The following is a 24847-nucleotide window of genomic DNA, read 5'->3' as shown; positions in this document are numbered from 1 at the left end:
CATTCCCATTTTTCTCTAATAGATCTTCTCAGATTGAAGTTCAGTGTCTGTTAGATATGTGGTTAAAATCGTTTGAGGCTGCCGTGTGCAGTACCAACCACATCTACTGGTAATCAACTCTTAAAGGATACTAAACATTTTCATTACATCAATTACAGGCTCTTGACAGTGAGGATCCCATCTTCTAGCAGTTATTAGTAGTTAGCTAAAACAGCACATTGTCCTGCACTGCAAAGTGCTGTATCCACAGAGGAGGATATCATGTTGCCATGCTCTCATAAGCTCTAAATGAAACAGAAAATAGACAAAATTTTGACAATATTTGGAACTAAATTAAAACCAAAAAATATTGAAATAAAATTTTAGAAACAATTTACCTGACATTGCTAGGTGGAATGTAAATTGGGGTTATAGAAAATTTGCATTTTTTGTTTTGTTTGATAAGTATCGGTATGCTGGGAAGGACTACTAAATCTACTGCACACTACTGCTGATTATGGCAGATGATGCTAAAATGCCAACTGAGATGTTAAAATCCTGAATCTGTGTTAAACTATACTAGTAGATCGGAGGAAGGCAGTGTCAGCCTACCTCCAATGGTACCATGCCTCATAAAGCATTATTGTGTTCAAACCAGCTTCCAGGTGTTGGGAAGCTTTATCTTTCACACAATTGGAGAATTCCTTGTATGTGGGGGCTGTCCGATCCGTTACATTTCACATGTTGATTACCACATTGTTGACTCTTAATTTATAATTTATATGTTTCCTTCAGTCTCATTTTTTTAGTTAATTGTTAGCATTACAAAAGCTCCTTTGTAAATGCTGGGCCCATATTACACTGTCAATGTTCCTTCACAAATCTTTTGTAAAAGCTAGGATCACACTTATATATATATATATATATCTCAATATAATGGAAGGAAACATTCCACGTGGGAAAAATTATATATAAAAACAAAGATGAGGTGACTTACCGAACAAAAGCGCTGGCAGGTCGATAGACACACAAACAAACACAAACATACACACAAAATTCAAGCTTTCGCAACAAACTGTTGCCTCATCAGGAAAGAGGGAAGGAGAGGGGAAGACGAAAGGAAGTGGGTTTTAAGGGAGAGGGTAAGGAGTCATTCCAATCCCGGGAGCGGAAAGACTTACCTTAGGGGGAAAAAAGGACAGGTATACACTCGCACACACGCACATATCCATCCACACACACAGACACAAGCAGACATATTTAAAGAAATAAATATTTAAAGAAATAAATATGTCTGCTTGTGTCTGTGTGTGTGGATGGATATGTGCGTGTGTGCGAGTGTATACCTGTCCTTTTTTCCCCCTAAGGTAAGTCTTTCCGCTCCCGGGATTGGAATGACTCCTTACCCTCTCCCTTAAAACCCACTTCCTTTCGTCTTCCCCTCTCCTTCCCTCTTTCCTGATGAGGCAACAGTTTGTTGCGAAAGCTTGAATTATGTGTGTATGTTTGTGTTTGTTTGTGTGTCTATCGACCTGCCAGCGCTTTTGTTCGGTAAATCACCTCATCTTTGTTTTATATATATATATATATATATATATAATGGAAGGAAACATTCCACGTGGGAAAAATTATATATAAAAACAAAGATGAGGTGACTTACCGAACAAAAGCGCTGGCAGGTCGATAGACACACAAACACACACACAAAATTCAAGCTTTCGCAACAAACTGTTGCCTCATCAGGAAAGAGGGAAGGAGAGGGGAAGACGAAAGGAAGTGGGTTTTAAGGGAGAGGGTAAGGAGTCATTCCAATCCCGGGAGCGGAAAGACTTACCTCAGGGGGAAAAAAGAACAGGTATACACTCGCACACACGCACATATCCATCCACACATACAGACACAAGCAGACATATTTGGTCTTTAAATATGTCTGCTTGTGTCTGTATGTGTGGATGGATATGTGCGTGTGTGCGAGTGTATACCTGTTCTTTTTTCCCCCTGAGGTAAGTCTTTCCGCTCCCGGGATTGGAATGACTCCTTACCCTCTCCCTTAAAACCCACTTCCTTTCGTCTTCCCCTCTCCTTCCCTCTTTCCTGATGAGGCAACAGTTTGTTGCGAAAGCTTGAATTTTGTGTGTGTGTTTGTGTTTGTTTGTGTGTCTATCGACCTGCCAGCGCTTTTGTTCGGTAAGTCACCTCATCTTTGTTTTTATATATAATTTTTCCCACGTGGAATGTTTCCTTCCATTATTTATATATATATATATATATATATATATATATATATATATATATATATATTAAAGGTATGATAAAAGTGCCCTTATAGGCAGTCACAAGATGTATTCTAGTGGAAGTAGGGCAGCTGTAAACCTCTTCATTGCTTAAGTGGAATAATGTAATGGGGAGTTGCCCCACCCACGCCCACCCCAGCTCTCTGTCCTGCAGCCTCCCAACACTACAGCTGTTGACAGTCTAGTCATTGCATGTTTGGGCCAGACAGTGCTCTTCTCCCGTCTCCCCCCTCCCCCCACCTGTATGCAGCTACCCCTCCAGGCTGCTGCTTCCATTCTATGTGACAGTTGCATTCTGGTCTGAGCTGCCGGGGATTGCAGTCGTGTGTATGTGAGGCATGCTTGCTCACATGAATGAATGTGCATTTCATTTGCTGAAGAAGGCATTGGCTGAAAGCTAATGTGTAGGTGTCCTCTCATTTTGCCTATCTGCAATTCAGTGTGTCATCTTTACAGTAAGTAAAAATCTATCATTTCCTTATATTGTTAATATTCTGACCTGGAGTTTCCATTGCTCAGTCTGTATCGCAAGTTGTGTGTCATGTATTATATGAACTTAATATGGATTACTTCCCTTGCAATTATGTCAAAAAGTGCAGAATCAAAGTTGCTTGTATGTTGTTGTTTGTAGGTGACCTTGGCCATGTGACATCAGTTGCTGATCCACAAGTGGAAGAAGGTGATTGCAGATACTTGCCATATGAAATTCTCCAAGAAGATTTCAGCCATCTTCCAAAGGCTGACATATTCGCTTTAGGTGAGTGTGAGTGTGTGTGTGTGTGTGTGTGTGTGTGTGTGTGTGTGTGTGTGTGTGTGTAGCACACAAGGTCAAAGTGAATTTAAGTACTAGTAGTGCAGTACAGTGTATGCATGCATCATCCAAATTTTGCAAAGTGACAATAACAAATGTTTCAGTAATGACAAATTTTTTCACTAATGCTAACTGCTTTTGAAATCCAGCACTCTCAGGAGAAACTTTGAATTCTATAGATGCTTTGTAAAAGTTTGTGTCTTTAATATTTGTAAATCTCATCAACAAGATAATCACTTCTCCAGATACTTTATTTGACATGTTATTTAATCACGAGTTGTGTATGACTGAGCCAGAGTTTAGTATTCCACTAACCCCAGTATGCAAGTGTGGAGCACCTTTTTGACATATCCGCAGTACCCTGTTGATGGCACTGAGTTACATCACTCGAATGCAGGAGGTTCCAAAAATATTCTTCGAATTTCACGAGACTCGTATCATTTTCATGAATGTAGACAGAAACACAGCATTTATTTTCAAAAGAACCATCAGAATTGCAAGGGTACTTTAAAGGCATGCACAAAAAATCTTGGGGTTCTTTATACTATCATGCTTGGGATCAAAGTTTTCATAGACCTTTCACAAATGTGCAATGTGACCTCTTCTTGTCACATAATAAACATAAGGACAGTGTCAAACTTGGTCAGGTACTTGCACGATCATGTCTAGCGTGACTGCAGTCACTGTGTGATGTGACATAACAGTTAACCCGAAGTTGTTGTGATGGGAGTTACATGGAGTCTTTCAAAAACCACCACAAACAAAGAAAGAGAAATAATATGTATAATGAAATAAATTGACCTTGGAGGCCAGTAGTGTGCTGTGAGATACACATGCATCTTACGGCCAGTCAATCATTGAGGCAGCTAATCGTTAATAAATTCTTACAACCAGGAACTAGTGCATTAGAATGCCATGTTGTTAACAAGTGAAATTTTTGGCATTTTCTCACCATTGCGTAGTGAATGAATGAGATAGCTGCAGCAGAAAGACCTGAATGGGAAGCCAAGTAAACCAGAAACTTTCAGTTTCAATTCATAAACTAAAATCTCCCCAAAGTTTCCATCTTCGTTTGTAAAGAAAATGTACTCCTATGAAGTTGGATGAATCTTTTTGAAGCATGCTAAGTTGTACCAAAAAGATATTCACATCCAGTTACTTGCACTGAGAATATTGGTTCCCTGGTGACTGTTGGGAAATTGCACAGAAAACAAAGCTACACTGTAGGTTTCAGGAAACATTGTAGGTGTGAATGTGATGTTTAGAAAAGTATAATAAGAGCTTCTAAGACAAAGTTACTTTTTACAGGAAAAATGAAAATAAAGCATCGTTATTTATGAAATAAATTTACAACAAATGTAAGTACGTCAACATGTAATGTGTATCTCTTTCTGAAAGATAAAAACTTTTTAGAAATACAGAGTTGTTTTTGATAAGCATACTGAGTTTATCCATGCTGGATGGAATTGGTAACAGTAAGCAACTGTGTTATAAATTTATGAAGAAATTTTTACTGCTTCGGTCTCTTTTTACTAATGTTTATTAGAAGGTCATGTTTTGGCAGCATGCTGCCATCATCAGGTGCCTTACAGTTTCATTTACATGAGTCTAAAGCATGACAATTATTTTCTGGGTGTTCCAGTGAGGTAATGTACTTGAATTTCATCCCGTACAGAAAGATTGATTTATTTTTGTGTATACACGTTAATTGAATTGAATGTGTGAGTCATTTAATTAATGTGTTTACTTACATTTTTGATGGAAATACTTTGTTTGGCACAAAGCACAATAATAAACACATCACCACTTTGTGCTTTTGGATATATATTCCAGCTTAGAGACATGGTGATCATGTTCCGTACTTAAGATGAACCTCTTGTCATGACTACAAAATATTTATTTCGTATATTCCTTCCACATTTCTCCATTTTCAAAGGAATGAAATGTAAAAGAAGCAGCACACAGTGAGAAACATACCTACATCACATACTGAATACAATAATACAGACAGCAGAACTTGCACCAACCAGAACAGTGTAGATACAAAGTATCACGTCCAACTTAATGTTACTAAGCATATATAAAAACTGACTCCATTTTCTCTGGTGTTTTAACAGATATTTGCAGTGTCATTTTTATAATGTGTTGTCAGCCCAACAAATACTGTTTCTCATATGATGCCTAGTGTCTGTGGAAAGTGTCACTTTGTCTCCACATTTCAAATAAAATTAAGTTCACGTGCCTACTTGATAGAACGTTGCCAGATTAGTAGAGTTTGATACTTGATTTATCAATATGTATTAAGAGGGACAGCACAACATGATGGACCAGTACCCCAGTAGTAACTTGCAAACCACCCTGCCTTGCAGTATCTGCTATTGTCATGCAGCAAAGATGCTTAATCATTGTTGCATTATTGGCTATTCTTCAAGTTTTACATTTGGTTCCTTCGTCAACGGTGAATTACTGAAGTGCGCAATGAAGAACTAAAATAAATATTTTGTGGAGATTTTCATTATGGCTGAGCAGCTTTGCATTCCTAAGACTCTTTACAGCTAAGAAAAGTTTATTTCAATTGCCTAGATGGTACAATCGATCAAGATACAACTGGTGTTTTTTAAATCATATTTATGTCATGGCACAGTAAATAATGATCATTTGGTATTTCTCAGTTTTATTTAGTAATGTTCATATAATTATTATTTTATTTATTTATTCCAGTTAACTCTTTGTTAATAAAATAAGCATTCTAATTTGGAGAAATTTACATTGTTACTTTCTAGCTTACCATTTAGCAGCCTGTTACCCTGTATTGTGCCATGATTGAAAACTTGTATGAAGAACTAGAAGTCCATTTCACCTTGTTCATTTTATGTAACATGTGAGCACCATTCACAATGCCTCAGGATGGGTGGCCAGTGTCCTTAATGTGTGTTGCTATTCATGATTAAGCATAACTGTTTGTACAACATTTGTTTGTATTTGTTATATCAATTTTGGAAGTCTCTTTCGGTTTGACCTATATAGAGAGCTTTGCATGTGCTGCATCATTTTTAGTAAGTGCTTCATTGTGTCTATCAGAGTTCATTTTGTGTCTCAGTATGTGTTACAAAACAGTGTACATGCAAAGCCTCTTTGTTGGTCAAACTGGGAGAGATTTCTGAAAAAGATAAAAGGAACACACAAATTTGTTTCACACAACAGTTATACTAAATTAACAGTAGCCACCTATATTAGGGGCACTGTCTACTCATTCTAGAATATCACAAATTCTTGCCATATAATAAATGGAGAAGGGTTACCAAATGAACTTATACGAAAGACTGTAAATTTTCCTCAAGGCATGGTACATGATAACTGGCAACTAATTGATAAGCTATAAAGTTGTTCAAAAATACGTCCAAATTGAAATGCTTAATTTATTAATTGAAAGAGTTAACTTAAAATTGTCTTGACACTACGAAGTACCATATAATCTTAATATTTAAATATGTACCATGACATAAAATGGTTATATAGAAAGGGTTTCATTCTCATTTATGTTAGAAACTGAAATAAGTTTCTTACCATTTAAGTCTTTGGAATGTAAATGACTGAATGTGAAAGTACTACGTGCTGGTGATGTTTTCATTCTTGTGCTCTATGTACCAGAGAAATTAATTCCCATCAAAAAGATAAGTAAATACAGAAATTGATGATTTAAACATATCACTCACCCATGGTGTACACTAAAATGAATGAAACTCTTTTTGTACAACATGAAAGTCGGCAAATAATCCTCATCAAACTTTAGCGTAATGCTGCCAAAAAGTATAATGCTAATAAAGATTAGTAAAAAGTGACTGCAGTAGTAATAATTATTTTGTAGATTTTGACATGCAGCTGGGATTAAAGCTAGCCTTTGTCTGTATTGTATTGCAGCCAAATGAGCAACGCTACTGATGAGAAGTTATTGTATGATCATGTGTTGTCCATATTTTTAGAAAAAAAATTGCATATGCTGACAGCTATGTAATTTACCACACTCTAAATTAAAGTCTACTCCCTTCAAAGCACATTTCCTCAATAATTCAAAACTGAACATTGAGAGGGCTTGAAAGACACGCACTAGTAGTTTAACAGCTAACCTGAGCAGTATTTGTTTAGCCGCAGCTTCTCTTGATTTATGCAGTACAATACTTATGCTGAATAAGTACTTTGGTATTGGACAGTTGTTTAAATGCGGATCTCGTGAGGTTTTTCTTTACTAAAATATATTTGTAGGTAATAATATAATAATGAAAAGTCCTAGAGGGGGCAGTACATAAAATAAGGGAAAGGCAGCCACCACCTGCAGTGGATCGATGAATGGAGCACACCTGTAGCGGATCGATGCATGGAGCACAGTAACACACTACAGAAAACAGCACTGACACTATCTTAAGAGAGGAGAGGTGTTGGCCTCAACAAGGAGGGTTATAAGAAAGGAAGATGAGGCCAGGTTAGAAGCAAGGAATTTCTGAAAGATAGGTTGTAACGTTAGGTAAGTGAAACTGTTGTTGGAGAGGAATCATCCTCTGAAAAAAATTGTGAAATTCATAATAATCTGTTAAGAATCAAATCTGCCACATTGACAAAAAAAAAGTGTGTGTGTAGGGAAAGGGGGGGGGGGGGTAAATCATGTACTCAGGATTAATGTTTAACATACTATTGTGTGTCTCTTACTAAACTTCAACTCTGTGTTCTTGACTTCAGTTAGATAATTCTTCAAAATTAATTCCAGGTTTAACTGTCTACGAAGCTGGAGGTGCTGGTCCTCTCCCGAAGAATGGTCAGGAATGGCATGACATTAGAGATGGCAAAATTAAGTATTTGCCTAATGTGAGTCGTGACTTCAATGAACTTATCAAGGTAAATTTCATACATGTGAGCAATATGTCAGAGATTGTTGTATATTCCTCAAGTCGTCATTTAAGGCAGGTTCTTGAAAATTGGTTAATAGTCTTTCTCGGGTTAGTTTACTCCTACCTCAGTCTGCCAGCTCAGTTTCCTAAACCACTTGATAACATACTCCCATGGGTCAGACAAACCTGTGACCATTCGTGCTGCCCATATCTGTATATGTTCAATATCCGATTAGTCCTATTTGGTAAGGGTCACATGTACTTGAGCAACATGGGTATCACAAGTGATTTTTAAGCTGTCTCATTTGTAGGCTGATTGCACTTCCCAGTATTCTACAAATAAACTGAAGTCCATCACCTGCTATACCCACAACTGAACCTATGTGATCATTCCATTTCATATCCCTACAAAGTGTTGCCCCTACATATTTGTATGAGTTGAGTTGTTAGATTTCAACTGTGACTCGTTGATATAGTCACAGGGGACTGTGTTCTTTTATTTTGTTAAGTGCACAGTTTTAAATTTCTGGACATTTAAAGCACTTTGCCAATCTTTGCACCTTTCAAATCTTACCAAGATCTGACTGAATATCTATGCAGCTTCTTTCAGACAATACTTTAGTATAGATAACTGCATCATCTGCAAAAAATCTGTGGTTAGTACAAATATTGTATGCAAGGTCATCAGTATACAACATAAACGGTGAGGGTCCCAATGCATTTCCCTTGGGCACACCTGAAGTTACTGCTATATCTGACAATGAGTCTCCGTGCAAGATAATTGCTGCAGCCTTTCTACCAAAAAGTCCTCAATCCTGTCACAAATTTCACTTGATACCTAATACGATCGTATTTTTGACAGTAAGCGTACATGTGGTACTGAGTCAAATGCTTCTTGAAAATCAAGAAATATTGCATCTGCCTGACTGCCTTGATCCAAAGTTTTCAACACGGAGGTTAATCTATGTTAATTGTTGGGTACTTGCCAAATTATGGAAAAAGGTTAATGATGAATAACCAGAGTGACTGGTAAAAGCTTTGAAGCCATACAGCTGGCACCCATCATGTCTCCTTTGTCACATCATTGCATCATAATCGTCCCTGCCTGTTGATCATCCTTGTGGATCTGCTACGTGGCCTTCATATTCACAATGTCAATGTGATTAGTTGCTTCTTGAGTGGCTCCGTAGCCTCAACATAAATCCTGAATGATGAAACTGTTTTTGAAAACCATCATAGATTGTCAGTTGTGTCGTGTGTGATGTCTTCATTGCACCATGATATGTGTGGCATTACTGAACGGTTTTGGCCTGCTGCCATTTTCAAAGTCTGCAATTATAACAACAAACTCAGTAGAAAGGCAGGATATGTGGTGAACATAATTATGCTTTGCATATTAGAATTCTTGCTATATTACTTAAATTTGTCAGTGATGCATGTCGTATTTAAAAGCTATGATTTTGCGCATCACTAACAGCTTTCAAGCATGCATTTTGCAGTACACCAAATAAGTGTCTTTAGCAGCAAGCATCCTGGCCTTGGTCAAATACATTTAATGGTACAATGTGTCCTATCTGCGTCATAAACATGAACACAGATATTACAAAACTGCAGGAACATGCATTTCCCAAAGAATATGCGTAGATATGACATTTTGCAAAGTGTCAAAGTATAATGGTGGAGGGAGCTGCAGTCATGTGTCTTCAATGTTGTGTGTCTGTAGTTATTCAGTCTGTGTAGTTACTTTAACACTTCACAAAAATCACACCTAAGCAAAGTTTTTGGGTGCTACATTTTCCTGCAGTTTTGTAACATCTGTATTTATGTATTAGGAACCACCACTAAATGTATGTGACGACATCCAAGAAGCCAGTTGTTAAGAATGTTTTACTTCAATGATTTGTAGCAAAATATGTGCTTGGAAGCAATTTGTGATGTGAAAGGCCATGTATGTGGACTTCAAACCCCCCCCCCCCCCCCCCCAACACAAACACACACACACACACACACACACACACACACACACAAAAATTATATAAATGGTCTTGCACATCACACACCGCTTCTAAGAACACATTTCGCTATATGTCATCTAAGTAACATATTCTTAACAGCTGGCTTACAGGGCATTATCAAATACATTTAACAGTTCAACATGTCCTTTTGCTTCCTCATTCATTAATACAGATGTTACTAAACCAGGGGAACATGCAGCGTCAAAGGCTTTACTTAGGCAAGAGATTTTGCAGAGTGTGAAAGCGTAACAGTAGAAGGACCTTTCACTAAGAATAATAACAGGCATGCAATAATGCACACAGCACCTACTATGAAACAGGTTTTCAGTGTGCCACATACATCACTGACGCAATAGTAGAAGTAGTAGTAGTAGTACAACAGTAATTGTTATATGCAAAGCATTACAATGTTTACTATGTGTCTTACTTTTCTGCGGTGTTTGGTATTATAGTTGCTGACATTTGAAAATGGCAACAGGGCAAAACTGGCCATTAATGCCAGGTATATACATGGTGCAATAAAGGTATCTTGCGTATAGAACTGACTGCCTCCAATGTAATCATTCAGGAGAATGTCCATGTGAATTAACCCACTTCACTGGCTGAATGTTGTCTTGACCCATCTTGCTTTCAAACAGTGCAGCATTGGTAAAATGGGTAAATATTGCAGATGTGATTTACTCATAAAATCTCCTTACACTAATTCTTCTTACAGTTGTGTTACAGAATTTATGCTGGCTGGTAATGAAAGTTTTGAAAACAATCTGAAAGTCATTGCTGCTTGACAACTCCTACGCCATAAATAAATTTCTGAATAGATACTGTGTATATGTGGTTGGTTTTCGTTTATCAAGTCCGTTGTAGTTTAAATTAATAAAAACTTTACCTTTTTATCTAAATGACCAGCCTATGTCCTTGCTTTCACAAAGAAAAGATATCTTGTATGTACGCCTACAAACACATTCTCCATTAAGGTGCCTTTACACTGAGTTCGCAACATTGTTTGCGACATTGGACTACCGATGTTGGCAACATGTTCGCAACACAAAATCAATGTTCGACGGCTGCTTCAGTAGAGATCAAAGAAACATTGTTCGTGGCCTGCTACCACTAAATTCCGCTACGCAGCGCTAGTGTTCGTTTGCTCTGAGTGAGTGTTTTGGTGTTTGTTTTGCTGGAGTGTAGTGGTGCGTTTATTTTATGTCCCTTCATTTTTATTTGAAATGGAGTGGGCACGAGACAAAATTTTCCAGCTGATGTCGCTCTGAGGCAGGGGAGTGCCTGTGGAATGTACGTTGCGCAGGTTACAAAAATACTAAAAAATCAAACCTGATTCATTACAAAAAGTTGCTATGGTGCTTGGCACTAGCAGCAGTGCTGAGGACAAAAAAGCTAAATCTCTCGTCTCAGTACCGGCGAGAGAAAAGAAAAATAGAGAAAAGTAGAAAATCTGTATTTGTACTGACACACTTTACGAAACAAAGTGGTTTGGATTTAAATATCTAAGATTCCTGGATGATATGGAACTATTTGAAATTTGGCAGGCTTTGATAGGAGTCTCCTGATGCCAGAAAGCAGAGTAACAGTAAGTATTTGGTTCACAGTGATTGCTTTTCTGAAATTTGTGACTTTCATTGAAACAACTGGTCTTATAATATTCAACAACATTTTAAAATCTGATGGCGACATCCTAGTAAATTTACGAAAGCCAGAACAGTCTTCCAAATTCAGCTCACAAACATGTCATTCCCGCCACGTCTTCTATAGTATGCTCTGGGCCACCGACGACTACTTCAACGTTTTCTTCGTCCGTTTATTTCGTTAAGTAATATTAATGCAGCACTAAATGTCATTAATTCTTCCTCTTCACTTGGTATAGCGTATCTCTTGATGTGAATACACCAAGTAACCTATCAGTTCACCGCAGCAGACTATGCGAATACATAGAAATGTTGGTCACTAGTGTAAACGGGAATGCGAGCAACGAACAATGTGGCAAACATGTTGAGGGAACAAGTTGCACACAATGTTCCGAACAAAAATATGTTCTGGGCTCAATGTAAATGCCCCTTTATAGAGTTATTGTGAATATGATGTATGGAATATGCAGTGAACCAGGGCCGGCCAGAAATTCTGCACGCGTATTGTGCTCCTGCACATGTGCAACTTCTGGGTCACACCGTGCATGCCGCAGCCGTCAGTGTTCATGTAGTGCATGTTTCTACACACAGATGTCGCTTTATCCACTTGCTGGGATACTCTGTTCCGACGCATTCTGGTGCTCTTTCCACAGCTTGCAAGCCAACCATGGGAAGGTATTTCGCGTATTAAACATTTAAAATACTGAAACTTCTTGGCAGATTAAAACGGTGTGCTGGACCGAGACTCAAACAGGTTTGCAGGAGAGCTTCTGTGAAGTTTGGAAGGTAGGAGACGAGGTACTGGCGGAATTAAAACTGTGAGGACGGGGCGTGAGTCGTGCTTGGGTAGATCAGTCGGTAGAGCACTTGCTCGCGAAAGGCAAAGGTCCCAAGTTCGCGTCTCGGTCCGGCACACCGTTTTAATCTGCCAGGAAGTTTCATATCAGCACACACTCCGCTGTAGAGTGAAAATTTCATTCTATTTAAAATACTGTCACAGTCTACTCATTGAGACGTCCACTTTTATGTTAACAGTTTAACCCAGTAAGACAAGTAATACAGTTAACAACCGTGGGTTTTTATTAAGGCAGCTTGACTGACGTCACATAAATACGCGTTATATTTTTGATCGAGTATTTAAGAAAGAGAGCACTTAGCGACTCCTAACGAACCCTATTCATGATTTCAAGTAACATTAAACTAATGCAAGGTTTCCTATAACTAATTCTCGGTGCCCTCAGCTACACTCACATAATTTCTGTCTCACTGACCTCTGAACAGAATGATAACCGCAGACCTCTCGGTGATCACCTGTTATTTCAATACCATTATTGCTACATCTTTCATCAGTTCCGTCTGAAATCTGCATAATAACCGACAATTAAGTGAATGTTATGTTTTATCGACTTCAACTGAGCGTAGCCCTTCACACATTAAAAAAAAAAAAAATTGAAACAATTGGTTTAATGACCAATTTTCCTGCGAATAATGTAACATGGAGCAGAATGAGGCAATAATGCACAGTTAGTAAACAATAATTTTTAATTATGAAAGGAATAAATCCAAACACGTTTATCAATGGTCATGAGCAATGATATAGTTAATATTGGGCACAAAAGCACAGTTCATTAACAAACGCAAGCAGTTGCGAAAATTTTCATCACTTATGCTTGATCGAAACCTTGATTTATTAATTTTCATTACTGAGAAAAATCTTTCACAAACATATGTCGACCCGAACACGGACATAACTCTCGCGGCTCCTCGGTGCAGGCATGGAAATTCTTGTTGTGAAAAATTTTTGTAGAATTCTTTTGTACCTCGCACTGCAAAGAACTTGTCCTTTAGTCTTGTATTGCACTGTAGGTCGATCAGTTCCATCTGTAGATCATTCGAAGCATCTTCAACTGACGACGAGAATGGTCGAGCAAAGAGGCGAATGACAAGAGACAAACTTGTAACATCTGCACATTGTGCTCGAAATTGTTCATTAATTTTTACAATTATTGACACGTATTCTTGAAATCTAGCACTTCCATGGACCAGTCCAAGAGTCAGGAAATGTGCAGTGTTTTCTGTCAATAGCTGGCTCTCCCAAAGCGCAAGTTTCCTTTCAAAGACATTTACTTTTTCCAACATGTCTGAAATTAAATTATTTTCACCTTGCAAAATGACGTTCAGGCTGTTCATGTGAGACGTAATGTCCACGAGAATGCAAGGTCTGATATCCAACAAGGATCTTCCAACATAGGTTCACTTTTTCCCTTCTCATGTAAGAATGTTGCTATGACCAGATATAATCAAAAATTATTTTCAGCATTTTAGCCAGTGTACTTTGGTAAAATAAGGTATGTTGCCGTACTCTGCTCCAAATTCCTCCAAGAACTGCCAAACTGGCGATGCGTAAGCCCACGTGTCTTCAGATAGTATACAGTACACACAACAATTTGCATGACGTTTGCTAACATTACTGCTTTTGCACAAAGCGCCTCTCGATGCAGAATGCAGTGAATTCCATAAAACGTCTCGTCTGTGTGCCCTAGCTTTTTGCGCATCCGTGCTATGAGTTCTCTCTGATGGCCTTGCATTGATGGTGCTCCATCTGTGGTCTCTGAGACTTAACAGATTCCAGTCCATACCAACACCATCAAGTGCTTGCTCTACAGCTTGGAGTAAGTCCGCACCTGTAGTAGTCCCTTTCAAAGGTACTAAGTCCAAAACGTCCTCTGTTACACAAAGTGCATTATCGACACCTCGTATGTATATCACAACCTGGGCTGTATCTGTAAGATCTGTTGCTTCATCAAGCGCAACAGAGAAAGCAGCAAAGTCTTTAGCCTTATTTATTAGCTGCCTGTGGACATCGCTGGCCATAGCACTGATACGTCTTGTCACTGTCTGTTTGGATAGACTGATTTCTTGAAACCTGCTAATGTTTGTGGGACACATAAGTTCTGCAGCATCGATTGGACACCCTTTCACAATCTCCCCTTCGGAAAAGGGTTTCCCAGATTGTGCAGTTCTTAATGCGATTTTAAAACTTGCTTGCAGTGAAGATTTACTGTGGTTGTCATTCTGGAAAATTGAAAACAGTACATTGTACAGCGTACAGTGAACGAGACATAAATGTAACACAAGAAACTAAGAGTTCAAGAAGTATCAGTTACTTTGACATACAGTAAAATCGAGTTGATGTGTCTCATCCATTTTCTTAAGGACATTTAATTTTGCTTGTCGTTCCCCACTGTTGAGTACACTACACTCGTCTTTGTGATATGTATTGTAGTGTCTTTCAATTGAAAACTTACACTGGCTGCCTATTATTTGGCGGCACAGCAAACACTGCGAGTTTTCGCCAATGGCTACAAAAAAGAATTGCAGTTCCCAGTCATTTTTAAACGACTGAGAACATTGATCTCCCGTCCTTTGCTTTTTTCACAATACCTGCCATTTCCCAGTACTTCTCTGTTAAGGTTACAGTCATCAGGGGTAAAAGAGACTGGGTATGTTGCGCTCTTGCCAGTACCACATAAACAGGGAAGTGGAGCCGCTGCCATTCATTTAGGACACATGTCTAATAACAGATGTTGCTGTCGCACACGTGCTCACATGTGCAGCACTTCCGCACGTGTGCACACTATGCAGCGTTTGGCCAGCCCTGCAGTAAACTAAGCTCAACCAACATGGTCTACTTTCTTTTGTGATATTGCAAGGGACTGTATATGTCACGTAAGGTAGTCAGATTTATTATGAAACTGAATATTCCTTGGTGCCTCATTATATGTCGTGAAAACGTCTACCTCCTCCTAATCAAGCTATTCTATGAATTACTTTTTTCCCCCAATGTGAGTCGCTACCTCATTATTACTTACACGAAAATCTGTCTAAGCTAAAACATTCTTTTGTAGTATTCTATTTTAAAAGCTTCATTTCTCCTCTTGTCTGAACTGTTTTAATATCTTATTAAGGAAATGCTTAATAACATTTAAATTTACAGTTGATATTAACAATTTTCTCTCTTTCAGCAATGCTGTCATTGCTGTTGCCAATCTGCATTTTGTTTCCTCAATGAATTTTCTGCTTAATCATAAAAACTCATGTACTGTATTTGTTGTTCCATTTCCTTATCCAATTCCCTCAGCTTCATCTGATTTACACTGTACTCTGATAACCTATTTTATTTGGTTTATATTTGTCTTACATCTTCGACATTTTCCATTCTGTTTTTGCTGCTGTTGAAAGTCCTTTGAGGTTTGTCCATGACTTTTTAATGCTGCCAGAGATGGCAAAGTTCATTTTTCTTTTTGTTTAATCGGAGCTCTAATTCCCTTTCCAAATTCCTTTTTGGAGCCCTTTACTGCTTGGTCAGCATACCTATCGAATGATCTCTGGATAGGCTATAAGCTAGTCTCATCCCCTTCTCTACTATTGTTTTCCTTTCATATTCTTATAGCTGCAGTCTGGTTTCTATACAAGTTGTAGACAACATTTTACTTCCTGTATTTTAACAGAATTTCAAAGATTGTATTGTCAAAATCATTCATCTAAACATACAAATGTTACAAAAGTAGGTTTCCCCTGCTTGATCTATCTTCAGAGATAAATTGTAGGGTCAGTATTCCATCACATGTTGTTTCATTTTACCGTCCAAACTCATCTTCCCTGAGGGCGGCCTCTACCAGTTTTTCTGTTCTTCTGGAAATAATTCATGAAGCTTTCGTGCAAAGTAGAAAACACAGATAGTCACACAAGCCCAACTGGTACACACATGGCTGCTGTCTCTGGACACTGAGGCCTGACTCTGCCTGTGTCCAATTTCAACAGGTATCTGCTGGGATGGGTGATGGGGGTAGAGAGACAGCATGAGATGGGTAGGGGGTTAGTAGGTGGGGTGGGGTGGAGTGATAGTGCTGTGAGTCTGAGTGTGCAGGGATGTGGTGGTGACAGCTTAGGACTGCAAGGTGCAGTATTGGGAGGCTGTGTGAGGTGAGGGGGAAAGGAGAGGGGATAAGTAGAGACAGAGGAAGGACTTGTCGGCATGCTCGTGGGACAGATGGTGTATATACATAACTGACATGCGAGAAGGGAAGGGGATAGGTATGTGGGAGACTGGAACCAAGCACATCGTGTTGATCAGAATGATCAGCAACTGGTCCATCTGTTTCTTGCCCACAGTTTCACTGTGTCCATTACTGTGGGCTGACAGCTTGTTAGTTGTCATGCCCATGTAGAAGAAAGCAGAACAATGGTTGCAGCTTAGTTCACATGGCTGCTTTCACAGGTAGCCCTGCCTTTGATAGGGGTGGGAGACAGGACTGGAGTAGGTGGTAAAGGGGTGTCATTGTTCATGGACCAAGATATTATTTTACTTTTGCAAAAGGGTTCCACAGTGGCCCTACTCTGCTACACCCCTTTCTCTCCCTGCCCACCTCCATTTCATTTTTATTCATTTATTTTTTGTTTAAATCTCCACTCATGAAAGGTGTAAAAAAACTTGCTCTGGTATACACACTTGTGAGTCCTGTGGTGCCCTGGTGTGCGTGTGACAGTGTTAGTGTGCCACTCAGACAGTAAAAGAAACATCTGCACTCTATGCTCAGTTTTGTTGTCTACGTATCTCTAGGGAATATTAGTACATGTGACATTAGATCAAACTGCTGCAGACATATTTTCGCACTACAGTGAAACCTCTATTTCACACTATTCAAGGCCTTGTAAAGAACACTGTAAATCGTGAGAAAATTTAAATGGTGGGAAATTGCTCTTTAAGCACAAACAGTTATTTTATTAATTCTACTATCGTCTAATTTGAAACTCATTGGCTTACGTAAGTCTTGACAATGAAAACATTGGTAGTTCCTACAGTTTACCAAAAAATCCAGGATTGTGTATTGTTTAAATTTCTTTTGGTGAAATATTTCACTATATTTCTCTAGGTCATAAATATATTCAAAAGGTTAGATGTCCACATCTGCAGCATACATATATTTCATTATTGTTTTCCTTGGCATATACATTTGCAGTGGGAGGCACTCCCTTTGATCACTTACAGTCCGTTGGCGTGCGTTCAGTGGTGACATCATTATTGTATAGGAAATCTTGCATTGAATGTTTCAACTGCAACTACCCACACTGAAATTAGGAGAGTTCCACTCTCTGATTATTATTGCTCAGATCTGGTAAGCCAGATCCACATAATTTCACTGTTTGAAATAATCTTGCTTTTTGGGAGCAGCTGAAGATGGTCTCCTCAACCTTCATTCATGCCTTTGACAGTACATTAAGAACTGATATCTCAAAGGAGGTTGGGTCCTTTCATTCTCCTTCAAACTTACTGCCTTATGCACAATAGATTTCCTATAATGTCATGAAAGCATTGATAATGCTCAGATCTTCAAGGACTGAAAGTTATTTGTGCAGTTACAGTTCTTGCTGCCAAACAACACATTCACATTCTTGGAAAGTGCTGGCAAAAATATACAAAGATGAGACTTTTCCTGTTACAGGTTCCTAGTTTTGCATTAGGGGTATGCACTTCTTTAAAAATAGTTTTCAAACCAAACATTGTGAATTTTTTTCACTGTAATTAGTGTGTCATGTTTTCATATTTTTAAAAGGACTTCTTTTAGTGATTTTCCAACCTCTTCAGTCATATCAACATTAACACCAAAAGTTATTCTGTGTTTCCTTCCATGGCAATTTTCACCTTTAAAAGCTAGTTTCTTATTCAAGAGGACTCTGGAGGGAAAACCAGTTTCATCAATATCAGATGTTCTTACCGTAATAATGCTGCACAAGTTCTTTGAGTGTGCCATTCCTTACCAATGTCTTTGTTCAGTTAATTTCACCACACAGCTTTATAGGCCATGTTATACCATGTTTTAAACCCGTTGATTGGCTGTTAGATTTTATAAAACTTGACTGTCAGTTCATGGAACATATAATCTGATTGTCAAATAAAAGTTTTATTTGCCTTGATCACAAATTACATATCACGGTTAGAACTTCACATAATCATCTTCATAGCTGTAAGTATAAAAGTGAAAATTCCTCTTTGTAATTTATCTTTAAATACCCAGGGTCTCAGCATGTGAAATAATTGAAAGTGAACATAACATCCAAAAAGACCTTGAGGAACTCACTGGTGACCCACTAGCAACTATGAACTAACAAGTTCATAAAAACACGGGAGAACTGCCGGATATCAGTAACTTCCTGCAGGTAGTTACTGATATCCGGCAGTTCTCCCGTGTTTTTATGGAACAATCAGTGCGCTGGGAAAGCTTTAAACATCACATAACAAGTTCATGTTCAAACAACTAACAGAACAAAGTTGAAACTAAGTGTATGGTTTGTAAAACTTACAGACCTGTTGTGATATGGAGAGTAAGTTGTAGGAAGAGAAAAGCTAATAATGGCTCTAGATGCTCTTTAAGGGGCCAAATGAAGAAGAAACAATGTAGTAGTAGTAATGTGAATGAGACAAAAAAATTAGTTGGGGGGGGGGGGGGGGAGCGAGCAAGTGAGAGAGAGAGAGAGAGAGAGAACTTATAAAGATAAGGTTAAATCTCATGATTATGGGAAATTGCCAATGGCCACTCTGCTATGTCTGATAGGTTGTAGAAACATATTGTATGCTTTTTAAAAATGTAAAAGAATATTTTTCCTTGGGGTTGTAAAGTTGTATAAAATAAAAACAAGATGGTAGCTTACCAGCACTTACCCGTACATGGTAAAATACTGAGTACTGCCAATTTGCGCACATAAAGGCAGAAAACAATATTCCTAGCTTTTTGGAACTTTGTCCCTTCCTCGGGTAGGAAAGAGGGGATATATTGGGAAGTTCGGAATGGAAGAGACAGTTCATTCATACCTCAGTTCGAGAGGGATCTATTTGTTGCATGGAAAATGGAACAAAAAGTGAAGTAATATTTTACAATTGACTCGGCTAGCTTTATAGTGTTAAATGCTGCTGTCACTACAAATTTCAAATTTTCAGGACATGATACAACGTGATGCCAGTCACCGCCCGAGTGCAGTGGAGATCCTGCAGCACCGTGCGCTTTCTTCTGAAAATAAGAGTAAGGCCCAGCTTCAGCGAGAGCTGAATGCAGAACGTCTGAAGAATGAGTTCCTGTCACGCCGCCTGGAGGCGGCTGCACAGTGTCTCAAGTCAGTTACTCCTACAATCCTCATGAAAGTCGCTGGTGCAGGTGGCATTAGTGTAGATGCCAATTGTCGTCCCCAAGTGAATATAATTTCTCGATCCTCTCGCCTTATTGGTAAGAAGATTAATCGCAGTCATAGTGTAACAGGCTTCTAATGTGGAGTAAAGCAGTTGTGTATGGCCTGCATTGGTTTTAGTGCCTTATAGTTACAGGAACTACAAGGCTGAACTGGCTGTCTCCTTTGTCACCTCAGGGCACTTCTAAGTTGACTATGATGTGTTAAGCCATCTTTTACAAAAGTGTGTTCTATTTTACAAAAGTGTGTTCTTGCATTTAAAATGTTATTTCCTTAATTTGAGCTTGATGTTTTATGTAGCATTTGTGCTGAGTTTTAAGGCCTGACTTTACTGGGGTGATAAATGCTATATTTCTGAAATGTTGTTAGTAACTGATTTGTAGAATTTCAGACAAGAATTGTAGTTGACATTGTAAGAACTTAACATTGTAAGAACACTTGACTGCAATTTAAATAGAGTTAGCAAAAATGTAAATATCTGTAAAGTATTTGCATTTCATTTGGCTTTTATGTTTTAAAATGCCATTCAACATTATAAAACTTTACTTAATTTTGGAGAATCGTGTTTAGAATTGAATTATTTTCATCCTTGCTGTCTCTTATTTGCTGACAAGCATTTTCTGTGAAAGAAACTGTGTCATTAACACTATCGTGTTAATGGCAACGAGCAGAAAGGGCTATCCCAAGACAGGCAACAGTAAACCTGTTGACAGATAGAAAACTAAACATTTCTCTGTTCGTAAAATATTGACGTTGAGCCAGTTTTTTCAGTAATTCCCCTACATGAAATGTATTGGAAAATGTCACATAGGGGAATGGTAGTGTGCACCAGTTGGTGACTGGTGCAGTGAAGTGCTGTTTCTTCGCATTTTAGTGGAGAAACTGGAAGCTGTGAGTAATTAAGAAGAGAGTGAGAGTAGAGCATTGAAAGGGTAATATTAAATTGTTGCAAAATTTTACATTTCCTCATTATTTACAGTTAAGTTCTTTTGTTTCAATTCATTTTCTTACTGATCTTGAATCCATTTCCCCTAATCTAAATTTTGGAGTTGTTTTTAGTGAGTATGAAAAGCTTTGAACCGAAAGATTTTAAACAAAAATAATGAGAAAACGTAAATTATTCAGTATTCAGTGCGAATTCAGTTTTACATGATTTATCATTCTGTTGTCAGTACCTGGTTGGTGGAGCCAAATTTAATGTATTCCTTGTTGATACCTTGTATATGAGCTATAATTGTCATAACAAAATTTATTGTGAGCTCTTTCTTTCTTATTCTTGGATGAAATACCATTTGTAAAACACTTGGTTACATCTGTCCTCTCCTCAACATTTACTAAAATAAAACTCCGGGAAAACTGATGGTTCAGAAGATGCTTAATATGGTGCATAATTCAGAGGTTCGTAGGTCTCCAAATTTTTAGTATGTTTCTGCGTTCTTTGGCAGGTTCTTGTCTATTACATTGCTGACTACATCTGGACAAGAAATAAAAAATGAATTGAGTAACAGTCATCATGTTTTCAAATATGAGAAACAACATTTAGTTGTTTGCTGATACATTTAATGTGTTGCTGTTAATGTTAGTTTTCTGTCTGTTTAGTTGGAAGTATTTCAGTTCTTTGTTTATGTTATGTGTAATGAGTATACTGACAAGCTAAAGGCTTGAAGTGTTTTTACAATGTCATACCATGAACAGCCTACAGTTCATTTTATTTAGGTGGAGGTAACTTTCTCAGTAGTTAAGACTAGTTGCTTCCAAAGAATGTGTAAAATTTAATCCTTTACCACATGTTCATTACAGCAGTTGCAAAAATCTAATGTGATAACATACAAGGAAGCTGTTCATGTAAATAGTGTGTGTGTGTGTGTGTGTGTGTGTGTGTGTGTGTGTGTGTGTGTGTGTGCGCGTGCGTGCGCGTGTGCGTGCACTTGAATCTCAGCAGTGCTAAGTAACTTTGAACACTTGTAAGACTGTAAAATTTTTTATTTTGTGTATATTTTCAAATAAATTCAATAAAGGTTATCAGAATTGGTATTTACAAAAATTTTCTTTAATCATGTTTCTTGTAATGCTGATGATCCTTTCCCAAATTTACTTTAATAGTGATGAAAACAACAGCTGCATTGTAATCCAACTTCGTTCATTCAATAAACATTGTTGTACAACTGTACAGCTGTTGGTTTTCTCATTATTCAAGTACTTCATGTGTGGCTGCTGTCCAGAGATTTTTCCAAATGTTTTTCCTACAAAATTGATGTGAACTGTGTTGTGTACCTTTACACTTTGAAAGCAAAATTATGCGTAGTAAATAATTGCCAGCCATAGTGTTCTAAAATGTAAGAAATGTTTACAATAGGCCAGTATTTGATTCTCTGTATTTTGGGTTAAAACTTTCATATGCAGTTAACCATCTAAATGTTTTTCATTGATCAATAGCTGGCTGCAGTCTTTCAGTTTTTTTCCTCCAAAGAAGGCAGATATCAAGTTAGTTAATGATCTGGCATAAGGTTTCAGTTTGCCAAATTTTCATTCCAGTCTGTCTAAAAAAAATTTCCTCCATTAAATTACATTTAGGCTGTTTTTCAGCCGTTTTTCACATTCTGAAAAGCTCCAACATTGTGGGAAAATCTTCAGCTTTGAACTGCCAAGGAGTAATAACTCTGTGCAGCTTCGTCATATTCAGTTGTAATACCATTTCACACAGAGCATTTTCAGTTCAGAAGGTGTACTAGATTTTGACAATGGGACTGGTGGTGAAAAATATGATAGATGGAAGATGATAATTTTTGGCACAATACACAACTTAACATCGTCTTATGAACCAGGACAATCACCTGGTTATAAAGTTATATTTTTAAATGTGCCTGAAGCTGCATCAATTAATACGACAGCAAAAATATCCAATTATTGATAATATAGTGTAAATGGATAGATAAAAAAAATCTACTCATCAAGCGATGGCAGGGGAACACCCACAAAAAAGGATTTAACTTTTACAAGCTTTCAGAGGCAGGGCTCCTTCTTGTGGACAGATAAAGTAAGTATGCAAGGGAATGGACAACTCATATGTTTGAAGTTACTTTAACAGTATTATGAGTAAAAGGCATATTTTATTATTTCTTCAAGGGGCGACATTAGTCACCTTTTGGATCACATTTGGCAGGATTGGAACATTAACGTTGGTGAGCAGTTGACTTATTCAGGTCAAGTATGTTGTCAGGGAACCAGCATACTTTGCATAGGATAGATGTGGATTTTGTGAAAGCACACACACACACACACAAAATGCAAACAAAATTCAAATTTGGCTCCGAACTCTCTGGTGAACAAATGAACACTGACTGGGCTGCGACACACAACAAACCACAATCACACTGTGTTCTGGTGTAGTGAAAAGTGTTTTACTACGTTATTTGTGGAAAATACTTGTTACAGTTACGTATGCATCACATCATCTCAGCATGATGCGGAGAATGGAAGTGCTTGCCACACGAAAATGTGAGTAAATACGAAAATAGGTGCGAAAACATCGCAAAAAACTGAATTACATTCTGAAAGATACGTTAACTCCCAGCAAAAAACTTTCTCAACATCATCATTTGCTTGCAGATGACAAGCTACCTGTAGAAATTAACACACAAGTGATTCAGAAAATTCATGCACACCAAATGTAAATGTATTTACAAAAAGAAACGATCTGTTGTTTGAATTAAAAACACACTTAATTTTATAATCATGTAACAAAAATGTTAACATTGCAGAATAAATAAAAAACAAAAACCCACTGATGATGGCACAGTGGTGCCGAAACATGTTTGGGTACGGAGAAAAACTGTTTTGCATAACTGGCGGACCTCCCATTCAAAAATTTTAATTGCAAACACGACCAATACAAGGAGCTGCAAATCAAAAATATAGACATGACATTTAAATTTATTACTTTGCTGCTAACTCTGTTCGCAACATATTTTGCTGACAGTATGCACATGTGCAACTGAATGTATCTACAGAATTATATCACTGTATGACACAGTTAAAGAAAATACATCGTAAATGCTGATTGTTAGACGTGAAAAAAATGTCGCATAGTGCGTGGAGTTTTAATATATTACAGGGTGTATACGATCCGGGAATTTTTTCATCTGGGAGAAAACCGGGAATTTTTCATTGTTTTTGTTTTCAGTTAAATTTTTGTAATTTTGACTGGTAAGAACTGATACTCTAACAAAGGATATTACTGTAGCCCGCTACTACAGATATAAGCAATAAGACATGAACGAGAGAAAAAACGAAAATAAAACATAAATTGCAAATTAAATGCGCCATATCCAGCAACAAAACACGGTGCTCATACAAGCGTCTACCAACAGCAAAATGAGTCAAAGGCTTTAGGAAGACTATGCGATGCTTCGTAACAACAAATTGCCTCCGATGAGCGTGACGTCACAGCTGTTTACATTAGATTCGTTTTAGCAGTTTACGAGCGGGATCAAGTGCATGCGCAGTTGAGTAGTACCTTCTCCCGCTTCTGGCTACAGAAATGTGGCTGTTGGCTGTGTAAGCAGTCGCAGCTAGATGCTATCGGGAAAAATTTTACTGGAGCGCCCAACTTGCCAGATTCATGCATGCGCAGCAGGTCCAGATCTAGGAGGGGGAGGGGTGTGGGCAAATTCATATTCTTGAAGGGGAAAAAAACGTTGTTTCACAAAGCGACTAGCATCCAGCGCACTTAAGTCTATCGAGTATTCATATGACTTTGAAACGCATCCCTGTCGCGTTTTGAACACATAAGTTGATTTCTGAATGAATCATAAGTTGATTTATAAATGCGTGCATAGTGTACATGATGTGTGTCAGGTCAATCCTCGGCGCATGTAGAAACAAACTTTCCTACAGACAAAAGCTGACCGGAGGAGAGCCGAATGGCTGAATGCCAACCGCTGTCTGATTGGTTGATTGGGTTTGCGAATGATGAGCGTTG

The 24847-nt window shown here is 38.0% G+C and overlaps 1 protein-coding gene across 1 annotated transcript in view; it reads left to right on the top strand.

Moving 5' to 3' along the window:
* The window catches only part of LOC126419069 (wee1-like protein kinase), a 90529-nt gene extending 68636 nt beyond the window's left edge, over positions 1-21893 (top strand). The window contains exons 6-8 of the mRNA XM_050086150.1: positions 2905-3030; positions 7847-7974; positions 19622-21893. Of these exons, the coding sequence (XP_049942107.1) occupies positions 2905-3030; positions 7847-7974; positions 19622-19945 (578 nt within the window). The 3' untranslated portion in view covers positions 19946-21893. The remainder of the gene's footprint in view (positions 1-2904; positions 3031-7846; positions 7975-19621) is intronic.
* The last annotated feature ends 2954 nt before the right edge of the window (positions 21894-24847 follow it).

Source organism: Schistocerca serialis, chromosome 9 (assembly GCF_023864345.2).
Source record: "Schistocerca serialis cubense isolate TAMUIC-IGC-003099 chromosome 9, iqSchSeri2.2, whole genome shotgun sequence".
Classification (NCBI taxonomy): domain Eukaryota; kingdom Metazoa; phylum Arthropoda; class Insecta; order Orthoptera; family Acrididae; genus Schistocerca; species Schistocerca serialis.
This window is presented reverse-complemented; position numbering and strand designations above follow the sequence as displayed.